Genomic DNA, 11,632 nt, shown 5'->3' on the forward strand with positions numbered 1-11,632 from the left:
AGGCAGCTGGACTTCTTTTTGGTTCATGAAGAAGTTTTACCTCTTGTACAAGAGGCTTCTTTAGCTCTCTGAAATACATACACTTTAAGAAACACTTAAAACATGTGATTCTCCAAACCATCATTAAATCAGAGGAGAAAAAATATGCTCCTCTCTTTGAAGTCACAGTTATATATAATGTTTTTAAAAGAGATCTGAAGTCTGCTGATTATCTATTCTGCTATCTATTTATCTATTTAAATTGTTATTACTACACGAAGTACCTGTTAAATATGGCAATGACAGACTTTAAAAACAACTTTACAACTTTAAAAAGTTGCAAAGTCGTCTTCTGTAACAGCAATGTGAGGCCACTTTTCCACACAAGCCCTCATAGGTATTTATGTTTTTTGATGATGTTGTTTTTACACATTTAACAGCTGTAACTCTATCGGTTGTAAAGCAGACATAAGTTAGGATATGAACATTTCAATTCATGCATTGAGATTTCAAACAACACAAAAAGAAAAAAGAAGGCTAAACTGAAGCAATAAATAAGTTGTGCAACAATACTGCAGTAATGTTGCTGTGTTAGCAGACCATCCACTAGATGTCATACTGAGACTAGAAATTGCATCAATTCTGTTAACAATAACATAGCAGCTGTGAATTTGTCAAAAAAAAAAAAACAGAAAGTAAATTCATGCAGGAGTGTTAATATCCCAGGAAGGATGTTTATTCTTGCTTTGATTTGCAGACATGCTCACAAATTCAAAAACTTTGGCATTTACATTTGCTGTAATCACAAACTTACAAATAAATGTTGTGGCTGGTTATTTTTTTTCTGTGCTCAGCAGAACAGAGTGCATTTCACACATTTCTGTTGGTGCTAAGCTACTTGAGGTATTCAAGAAACTCAGATCACTATAAACAAACGTATGGGTGTGTTTTTGTTTTGTTTCTTTTACCAAAACCTAATATCTATCTGTATTTTATTACACACCTCTTCTGTCTCACAGATATGTAAGAAAAAAAGTGGATTTTCAGTATTTTGCTTGACTAAATATTTACGTAGCAGATTTTCTAATCACTTGCATCACCTGATGGACTCCATCTTTCAGCCCACTCACAGTCCAGCAGCCTGGATTAAAATGGTCTTCCAATACATACACACCCAGGACCTCAGTCAACTGCTTTAAGTGGTTCACATCATCTTGAGTGAGGCCTGCAAGTTCATCCTGCCTGAAGATTTGCGTAGTGCACTCAGCCTGATACAGACTTTTGAGATTTGCAGTGGCATTGTCAACATTTTTTCTGCATAGTCCAACAATCATGAAGGTGTAATGTTGAACTCTGGAGCTGGTAGAAAGCATGCTTGGGTCTATGTTCATAACTGGGGTGGCTTGTGCAACAACTGTAAAACAGATGATTTATGATCAGTCACAAATAGCTCAAAAATGAAAAAGGTGCCTCATGAGGAAGAGGAACAGCTGTTACCTGTGTTGATAACAGCAGATGGAAACATCTGCATTGCTCGCTTTTTAAATGCCAGGAAAACACTGAACTTGTTGAGGACAAGGCGAATGTTGGTGAGACACTGGAGAGGACGGAAAGTTGCACCAGTCTTAACCCCTTGGAGGATGGCATATGCAACGTGGTTGGGGTCCAAACCACCAGATCCTGGACAGCCATTCAAATAAAATATTTATATGTTTTCTGTTCACTTATGCATCTTTAATGTCTTGCCCACTACTCACCAGCAGAGATGGCAGGAATGGCCACAGACCTGTATCCAGAAGACTCACAAGTTTGAATGATAGAAAGCAGCTGTTTCTCAATGAGACTCACATTTTTTTCTCCACACACATGTAAAATAGCTTTACATGGGAACCCTCCAGGTGAGGTTGTTAAAATATCTCCCTTCTTTACTTTTGCTACACGGACACAACAAAAACATGATTAAGATGCTGCAAACTGTGTTTCAGAAATATATTGCAATTTTAAATGTGTATCTTCAGCCATTCTTCTCACCATTTCTGAGTTCAGCCTCAACCTGAGGTCCAGCCATAGTTAAGATTTTTTGGCATACACCACCTGTAGATCAATAATAATAACTTTTAAAAAAAATTTTTTACTACTTTCTACATTAGATACATACTGAAGATATCAAATATATGAAGCAAGATATGTGGAATTATGTAGCAAAGAAAACATTGATGAAATAACTCATAAAAATCATATCTTATATTTTAGATTTCTCAAAGTAGCTACTCTTTGCTTTGTTGACAGCGATGCAAAGCAAGAACACAAGGAATGGACATTAGACAGAAGGAAATCTGTGCTTTTGTCTGATGAGTCCAAATTTGAGATCTTTGGTTCCACCTGCTGTGTCTTTGTGTGACTCAGAAAAGGTGAAATGATGGTCTCTACATGCATGGTTCCTACCATGAAGCGTGGAGAAGGAGGTGTAACGCTGTGGGGGTGCTTTGATGGTGACACTGTTAGGGATTTATTTAAAAACTGAAGGCACACTGAACCAGCATGGCTACCACAGCACCCTGCAGCGACATGCCATGCCATCGGTTACACACCTCCAGGCTGTGTAAGTGATATCTGACCAAGAAGGAAAATGATGGAGTGCTGCTGCAGATGGCCTGGCCTCCACAGTCACCTGACATAAACCCAATCAAGTTGGTTTGGGATCAGATGGACTGCAGAGTGAGGGGGGGAAAGAGTCATCAAGCTCTCAGCATCTCTGGGAACTCCTTTAAGACTGATTAAAAACCATCTTAGGGGACTACCTCATGAAGCCCATCGACAGAATGCCAAGAGTGTGCAAAGCAGTAATCAAAGCAAGGGGTGGCTATTTTGAAGAATCTAAATTCTAAAACATGTTTTGAGTTATTTCACCATGTTTTTACTGCATAATCTAATGAATTCATTCATAGTTTTGATGCCTTTGGTGAGAATCTACAGTATAAATAGTCATAAAAATAAAGATAAACCATTAAATGAGTAGGTGTGTCCAAACTTTTGTCTGGTACCAACTGTGGAATGGAGCAATCTTCTGCCACCTTCTCTACATGGATGGTATCAAGGTTCACTGAATGGGACATCGATTCACTGATCCACACCACCAGGATATACAGCAATGACATCAGAATGTCATTCGGACTGGAGAAAAGTAGTCGGATGGTAACGAAGAGAAGAAAGGAAGTCAGAACAGAGGGGATCGCACTACCAGAAGTAAACATTGCAGACATAGAGGACAGCTACAAGTACTTGGGAATCCCACAGGCAAATGGGAACCACAAAGAGGCCGATAGGAACGCTGCAACTGCCAAGTACCCGCAGAGAAAAGCAAGTCCTGAGGAATCAGCTAAATGGCAAGAACAAGATCCCGATTATCAAAACCTACACCCTTCCCCGCTGGGATAATAAGCTGGCCTATGGAGGACATAGAAGCCTCTGGAAGGAAGGAAGGCAGGAGGGAGAAGGCAAGGGGCTAGTTGTTGTCCGAACCATGGTCCAGGATAAGACAAGAAACTTCCATGAGTACATCAGGAAGATGGCCCCAACTGACTGTGTGCTCAGTGAATACCTCAAGCAGTAGAAACCCAAGAATGAGGAGCAAGAAAAGGATGCATCATGGCAGGACAAGCCCCTGCACGGTATGTAGCACCAGCAGATAGAGGAAATAGCTGACATCCAGAATTCCTACCAATGGCTAGATAAAGCTTGACTAAAAGATAGCACAGAGGCACTAATCATGGCAGCACAGGAACAAGTACATAAGGAATAAGGAATCCAGGCTAAGGAATAAGTACAGGAATTAGTATAAGATCGATAGAGGCTGGGGTCTACCACATCAGGCAAAACCCCAGGTGCAGGCTGTGCAAAAATGCCCCTGAGACAAAATAAGACCAAAATGGAAGACTCCCCATAGGGGGTTGAGAAAGACTGTGCTAAGATCCTGTGGGACTTCCAGATACAGATGGACAAACTGGAAATGGCAAACCAACTGGACATAGTGGTGGTGGACAAGCAGTGGAAGATGGCCATCTTCCTCCACGTAGCAACACAACATCAGGAAGAAGGAACACGAAAAGCTGAAGAAGTTCCAAGAAATAAAGAAGATGTGGAGGGTACACTTAACAGTGGTCCCAGTGGTAAACAGAGCACTTGGTGCAGTGGCCCCCAAGCTAGGCGAGTGGCTCCAGCAGATCCAAGGAACAACATCCGAGATCTCTGTCCAGAAGAGCGCAGTCCTAGGAGCAGCAAAGTTGCTACATAGGACCCTCAAGCTCTCAGGCCTCTGGTAAAGGAGCCAAGCATGAAGGATAAAGACCACCAACCGGGGCTAGAGGGGATTTTTTTTTTCAAAGTATGTATAAAACCTAATTTGCCCTAAACATCCTACAGGTCAATGGAAATGTATTAGGTTTAGAGTTGGTTTTATTTTAGCCATGCATTTACAAACTGGAAAGTGATAAATCTGAAATTAAGCCTCACTTGTTTTGGCATTAAAGTTGGTATTATCTGTAAAAGGCTTTCTTATTTTAAATACATTTTGAAATTCTATCAAAAGGGGAGAGCCAACAGAACCCAAAAACGTATCTCTATTTTTCACCCTAGCTAGGCCACCAAGGACATGGATATTAGATGGTTTACCAGCATAAGGCTAAAGTGCATTTTCCCAGGAAACATGATTGAAACGCAACAGTTGATTAGATTCAAAAGTTCTCACCTTGAAAATTTGTGAAGTCAGTTGAGTTCACCACAACATCTGTAGTCTCATTAACAATGTCACCAAAAACCACTTCTAGTTCAACCCCACCTCGGACTTTCACAGTTATGCCAGTTAGGTCACTCTTGAGGGACTTGAAGGTGGCTGAAAAGACGAACACGACAACAAGATTCACATTTCTGATATCAACCTCCATGTCACTTGTTGAACCGTGGAAACAGTTAAATATTTGTTAAAAACACAACATTTCAAAGGTAGATTTTTGTCTGAATCAAAACAGTTCAACCAGCTCTGGTTTTACCTTGACCGCTCTGCTTGATCTTCAAGCTCAGCTGTCTGTAGACCTCATGGTAGCACTGTAGATACATGTTTGGTTTAAGCACCACCTTTCCAGAAATGTTTCTACAAACAATGCACAGTACTTAAAACTAAGAACAAACGCAAACTTGCCCTTACTTTGGTAACAAGTCCTGAGATTCTCTGGTTCTAACTAATGTTAAATGACATATCCTCTGTGTTGTGATCATTATCATCTGTGCTTTATGTTGCAATATTTACAAGAAAAACACAATAAACAGATGATCATACGTGAGAAAGAGCTCGGAGATGGCAGAAGGGAGATGCTCCCTTTTAACAGTGATACCTTAGCAGAAACATGCTTATGTACTGTAATTGCATTAATTTTTACTCCAGTAGCTCGGGTGGCACTGTCTAACACCTTCATTCCTACCCATATTACTAACACTCTCAGCAGGGAGTAATATGTATTTAATACAATGTAATAAAGTAATACTATGACCTGCTACTGCAGTAACTGATAGTGGAAAATAAAAATTTTAAAAAAGGGTTGCTGTATACAGCTATCGAAAAAGATCAAACTCTGTCACCTCCTCAGAGTCTTGATAGTCTGGTTTAATGACAATATAGATGTTGTGAAGAGATTCACATGACCCAGATAATCCAAACTGGTCAATGCTGTCAGTCAGCACTTGAATGGCTTCTTTCTGGGGATATTTCAGAACTACCCCGGGTCCAATGATTGGAAAGGCAATTGAACACCAGCCTTCCTCTACACAGAGTTCCAAACACCTTTTTAGCCCAATAGCAAGTGTCTGCAAAGGAGAAAACAGGAAAAACTTGTCTATGCGTTGGTCTCAGGGGTAAGGAGATTTACCATTTCCATTTACTGGTTTATGACTGTTTTTCTTACATGTTTAATGATTTTACTGTGTTTTTACTTTACCTGCATGCTGAGGCCATCAACTCCATCCCATGGCAGACACTCAATGAAGAAGATCTTAGAGCAGCTCAGAGCCGGAGGTGCATCAACCACCATAACATTACCAGCAGAAAGGGTCCACTTCCGAGCTATCAGATGAAAGACCTTCTGCAATGGATTTCCTGCTTTTTTCAGTAGACATTTACCAACTTTAGTGGAAGTAAGCTTTTTGGATACCATGGGGGCCACCACCACATTCACCTGTAGAAATTATGTGAAATAATACTAACATGTGGGACACATGCTGCTTGAATAGAAATTGTGAAATTGTTTAGAATATATTTGTTTAACCTGTTCATCTTCCAAAGTGCTAAGCTTGATCTCCAGGTTTGTTTTGTTAACAGCTGTTGTGTTTGGTGTACTTCTGGCAGTGTTGCTTTCCAGTCTGTCTGGGTTGGAGCTGATGACGTTAATGTATAGTGGCTCTGGGTAAAGATCAGACACACTTGTGGTACTTTGAGAATAAACTTCTTGTTGTTCCCTGATGATGACCTGACAGGATCTCTCTAACAGCTCTTTGTTTTGTCTGCCTTCTTCCTGGAAGTACAATTGCACCCCCGGTCCATTTAACATCACCGTATCAGTTGACAGCTGCGCTAGACTCGTGGCTAAGTCTGTCTGAACTTTCTGAACCAGAGAACGAGGACCCTTCACGAGCACACAGGGATGTGGGACATGTGAGGCTTCCAAGGTCACATTAGATTGCTTCATGCCAATCAGGTCTAACAATTTATCGAAGCAGTCAACCAGTTCAGGATGTGACAAGTTTACCACTTCTTGAATATCAACTTCATTCTTTTGGAAACCATGAAGGACCTCATTGAGCTTGTTAACATCCTCACTGTAGCCCACCAGTCGTACTTTAGTTATTGCAGTTCCAGTAACTCCTGGCATGAAGCTCACATCCACTCTGAGCTCACTAATGTTTGCTTCTTTCTTCGCTTTCATCAGGATTTCCTTCACTCTGTCTAAATCTGGAGGTACTGCTGCAGCTGTACAGTGGTCACTTTGAGTCTCTCATCACTGCTGCCTCAGCCTCATTCAGAGCATCAGAGGACAAACTGGACAGAACCAGATCTGAACCCACCTCAAAGAAAACAGGGTTTCTGAGGCTCTGCTGGAAACGAGCTTGGTATTTGGAGATGGCTCCACTGGTTTTGATGAAGGTTAGCAGAGCTGTGGGGAACTTGACTCTTTTTTCCTTTATGTTCTTAATCAGTTCATCTAGTTTTGCAGCTCCTGACTGCACATCTGTGTCAGGGCCCTCCAAAGTGATTGTGGCACTACCTCTGACGACTTTAACATCTGGATAGTTAGCGAACATTTCTCGATTGAACTCTTCTTCTATACGCCTGTACTGCTTCTCCACAATTGGCAGCTCTTTTTTGGTGTATTGAATGTTTTCCAGATCTGCAATCTTCTCCTTCACAGCATGGACCTCTCCCACAACCACAGCATAGCCATTCTCATTGTACACTTTGATGTCATCTGTCTTGAGGGAGGAGTCTTGCAGCAGCATCTTGATCTTTTTTGGCTCAAATACATGATAGCAGAGATAGTTCTCATTGAAACGGCTGAAAATCTGATCCAGCTGTAGCTCCTGTTTCTCTGCAGGGCATCCTGGCTGACTCTGACTGTCACCTCTAACTACAACATTTTCATCATCAAATTTTAATTCCACCGTGCAGCCGATATAAGAGAGCTGCTTCTGGAGAATTTTTAATGCCTTGGGTTTGTCTCTCAGATAATACAGGAGGAAAATATCTACGTTAAATGTCCTCTCGAGATGTTTTGTGATCACTTTTGTTGGTGCCTGAAAAAGAACCAAAAAAAAGCACATTTATCAGGTTATGCTTGAAAACCAATAAGAATTCTACATTTAAAAAATACATAAACATTAAACATAAGAGATAATAAAAAAAAATAAATAAATAAAATAAATAAAAACATAAGAGATAAGCTTACATGGACAGAGTGTTATTGACCAAATTGGTTGTTCTTTTTCAAATGTCTATCCAAGTTATAGGTGAATGTAAGTTATCTTAGTTTATAGAAGGCTTCCACTTTCTATAATGCTTTGGTTCTGGTAAAATAGAGTCTGCAGTATCACTAATTGTGAAAGTTTAGGCCAATGATTAAAAGCAGTTTGGTCAGTAGCAGATGACAGGTTTTTTGTTGTTTTTTGACAGTTTTATTTTATTTTTGTTATTTATTTCCATTTTTACAAATCAACAAGTCAACATATGTGGATACTAACTGTACTAAGTACAATTAGTACAAATATTGCTGATCTACAGAAAATTTCCTGCGCAATAGTCTCTGATAGGAAGGCAAAAATAACTCAAATAATTTGTCACAACTAAAGTATGCAAAAGCGCATCTCCGAATACACAACACGTCACTTGAAGCAGATGGGGTAAACCAGCAGGAGACTGCACCGAGTGCCACTCCTGTCAGCTAAGAGCAGGAAACTGACACGATATGTGAAGGCAAATTGCATGGATTGTTTATGTGAGGACCGAAACGCAGAGCACAGACGGGAACTGGAATTTAACTGAAACCGTGCCATTTATTTAGGCAGATATCCTGAACGAGAAAAACATAAATTATAAATTAAACAGAGGATCGATCGCCTGAACTGGGGAAATTAAGAAAACAAGACAATTACCCATTACTAGAAAAGCCTGGTTAAACCTCGTAAACTTGGGAAGGAACACAGAAGAGCCATGGGGGAAAAAACAGACACGACAATAAAGGTTGAGGGAAAACACAATATATATAGACAGGAGGTTTCCAGGGGAAGTGGAAACACACGGGGAACAAAACTGATACAAACGAACATGACACCAGGAAGCAAAACTAAACACACTGCACAAAGACCATGTCAAAATAAAATGGGAAAAAGGCAGACTAAGACACTCTGACTTAACAAGGGAACAGGGCAGTGAGAATGGGAGACGAGATGTGGACATAACTAAGGAGCACATACAGAGGACAAGATGGGCTGGGGAGAACACATGAACACATAAACAGAGACACACCGAGAGGAGCACAGAGGACAAAGACTCAAGGGAACCTAATAAAATGTAACTAAACTGATCATAAGTAAACTCAGAGATGTAATTAGAGTACATGTTTCCCAGCTGTGCTGATTCATTATCTTAGTGTTGGATAAAACTGCATTTCTAATAATCAGACATGGCGCATGTTTGGATTTTGCTTTGGGTGCCTTTTTTGAATGCCTGCACCTTTCAGGAATCCACCCAAACTGGTCAGGTCAGATTACCTGACAGTACATGGTGCAAAGTTTCCTTAGGAAAAAGAAAAAAGAAAACTTACCTGTGACTGACTGGTCGCTGACTGATTGAGGGTCTGTGGAGGTAAACTTGCTTGGCTCACTGTTAAATACTGTTTTCCACCAGAAATAGAGATGGCATGAAACTTTCTCAGCAAAACCCGCTCCTGAACTGTCAAAACAGCTAAATTCAGTCACCACATGTCACGGACAAAATCTTACATTTAAAAATGTAACTGCAAGAATGAAAGAAACAAAGAATCGCAAGTAACTTAGGGCAGCATATTGTTCTTTAGCTTTTTTAGCTCTTCTAATATTCAGTTAAGATGGTGAACATCATTCAACATGATTATATGCAGGGATGTGAATATGGACATGGTCACAGAGGTATTAGCATGAGTTTAAACTGTTTACACATATTTTTGTTTACATAAATAAAAAAAATACCTTCTTTGTCCTTGAAACAGATTTTATAGGTGTTGCCTTCAACCTCTGCAGGAATTCCACACTCACCACCTCCAGAGTCTTCTCCTCTCTGAAAGTATCTCCAGATATCCTGAATATCATTGCCAGAGAGACCTTTGACTTCAAAAAACAGGGGATGTGTGTATTTATCCATTTCCCCTAATATTCTAAACTAAAAGGAGACATTTGGATACAGTTAACTCCCTTTTGTGTCACTGCTCTGTGTGAAAATGTGCACTGAAACCCTTTTTCATCGTCTACTTTCAGTAAAGTTCCTCCTCCTTTCATTTACAAGTAGACACACCTAATGTTGACCTTAAAGGGTATTTTACAGTTTTTCTTGTTGTGCAAGTATGTGTCTTTTCTTTTTCAAATTATGCTGAAAACACTGAACATCAAAACACGATGTTAATAATGACGCCTGACTATTGTGATGATTTGTGTTTGTCTAATGAGGAGCTTATTTCCAGATAGATAGATAGATAGATAGATAGATACATGCGTGCTCAAAATCTGGGTAACCATTTTGATTGCAAGGACATTTCACGGGACACCTGGTGGGAAGAAACCTGTCTCTAAGCAAACACAGTTCAACTTAGACTGACTTTTGAAGGTTTGTAAATATTCACAGTTCAATTCATAACCAAATAAAAATCGGCACCGCATTGCAATAAACCTGAGTTACTCTGTGCCGATGAGCTCAACCTGTCTGTTTGCAAAAGGTGACTGAACTGGCTGCCAGCTGCTTGTATTTAGTAATATTTCTATAGAAAAGAACTCTATGAACTTCTTGTTGGAGTGAAAAAAATTTTAAAGGTAATTTTCTGTGTATATAGATTACAACAAATTTGCAATTCTTTGCAATCTTAATACGATTTCAAAAATATTAAGTTATCCAAAATGTAAAGAATAACATTTTAATAATAAAGGACATTTAACGTAGATATTTTCCTCCTGTATTATCTGAGAGACAAACCCAAGGCATTAATAATAAATAAGAGAAAGAAGATGGATGGATGGTAAAGAATAACTTAAAGTTAAATACTGTAAATAAACATAAAATTAATAGTAAACCAGTTATTAGTTCTATAACATTAAATAGATCTGTTTGAGAGATTGTTTAAGTATAAAAACATTCATGAGAATAACTTTAAATAGCTGCATTTATAAACAAAACAACATGTTTATCAATTCAAACAGCAACTTTTGCAATTATTTTACAGTTGGTTACTTTGTTAAAAATCAACGATTTTTAATCTTTAGTTTAACAGCAGAGGACTTTGAGCAGGGAAGTAAACAGAGATTTCCACAACGAGTTTAGTTTGCTTAGCTAGATTTGTTCCCAAAGTATCAGCTGAAGGGATCTGGCAACGAATGAATGAAAGGAGCATTTGGTAATTTATTTCAGGTGGTGATGAGTAGTTTAGAAACAGGAATATCAGCCTGACACTTGGTAAACAACTGAGGAAACACGCCTACATTTGTCCCACAGAAAGGTATTCTGCCATTCATACTCTCACACACATGGAAAAAGGAGGAAGCGAGAGAGGAGGTGAAGAGAGGCGACGCACAGAAGCCATATTACAATACTAGAGCTTTTAATTTGAAATAATTACATGAAGTGCTAAGTTTATATTAATTCTTTGTTTTAGGATTTGATTGCTGCCTTCACCTCTCCGTGGCGAATCGCCCGACCTTAATTGGAGAATTGAGACGCTTGCCTAGTCGCTGTTTGAGGGCTCCTCCTCAGTGGAGCTGCTGTCTTGTCTGGTGTCATATTTTATTTCCGTGGGACTGTCTGTTAGGTGTGGCTGTGTGCAGGCAGGAATAGGACCCAAGGTGCAGACTCCGGAGACAGAACTTAAAC

At 39.6% G+C, this 11,632-nt stretch overlaps 2 protein-coding genes across 3 annotated transcripts in view; both read right to left on the reverse strand.

The window, feature by feature from the left end:
• Window positions 1-688: 688 nt before the first annotated feature.
• On the reverse strand, window positions 689-6,993 carry LOC102313364 (protein mono-ADP-ribosyltransferase PARP14). Its single transcript, XM_005952457.3, has 9 exons — window positions 6,297-6,993; window positions 5,970-6,206; window positions 5,614-5,838; window positions 5,028-5,082; window positions 4,727-4,870; window positions 2,011-2,073; window positions 1,737-1,913; window positions 1,477-1,659; window positions 689-1,393 (listed from the first exon to the last, which is right to left on the reverse strand). The coding sequence occupies exons 1-9, from the start codon at window positions 6,951-6,953 to the stop codon at window positions 1,047-1,049; spliced, it is 2,088 nt and encodes a 695-aa protein (XP_005952519.1). The 5' UTR covers window positions 6,954-6,993; the 3' UTR covers window positions 689-1,046.
• A 4-nt stretch (window positions 6,994-6,997) lies between these two features.
• Window positions 6,998-11,632, reverse strand: part of LOC106632728 — a 9,972-nt gene continuing 5,337 nt past the window's right edge. Inside the window, exons 1-3 of one of the 2 annotated variants that reach the window (XM_042217136.1) lie at window positions 9,748-10,215; window positions 9,345-9,472; window positions 6,998-7,818 (exon numbers count right to left, since the gene is read on the reverse strand). In XM_042217136.1, coding sequence (XP_042073070.1) covers window positions 7,009-7,818; window positions 9,345-9,472; window positions 9,748-9,919 — 1,110 coding nt within the window. In that variant the 5' untranslated portion in view covers window positions 9,920-10,215 and the 3' untranslated portion in view covers window positions 6,998-7,008. Of the gene's footprint in view, window positions 7,819-9,344; window positions 9,473-9,747; window positions 10,216-11,632 lie in introns of those variants that run through there. The other variant, XM_042217137.1, reaches the window with a different exon arrangement.

This window comes from Haplochromis burtoni, unplaced genomic scaffold (assembly GCF_018398535.1).
Source record: "Haplochromis burtoni strain Fernald_Lab_line unplaced genomic scaffold, NCSU_Asbu1 Contig_1623, whole genome shotgun sequence".
NCBI lineage: Eukaryota > Metazoa > Chordata > Actinopteri > Cichliformes > Cichlidae > Haplochromis > Haplochromis burtoni.

Excerpts from the sequence above, each read along its gene's own strand:
- LOC102313364 (XM_005952457.3), bottom strand. The coding sequence starts at position 6,953 with ATGAAAGCGAAGAAAGAAGCAAACATTAGTGAGCTCAGAGTGGATGTG. Across the intron at positions 4,871-5,027 it reads GATCAAGCAGAGCGGTCAAG|CCACCTTCAAGTCCCTCAAG; the intron begins GTAAAACCAGAG and ends TCGTCTTTTCAG. Across the intron at positions 1,660-1,736 it reads CATTCCTGCCATCTCTGCTG|GATCTGGTGGTTTGGACCCC; the intron begins GTGAGTAGTGGG and ends ATGGCTGTCCAG.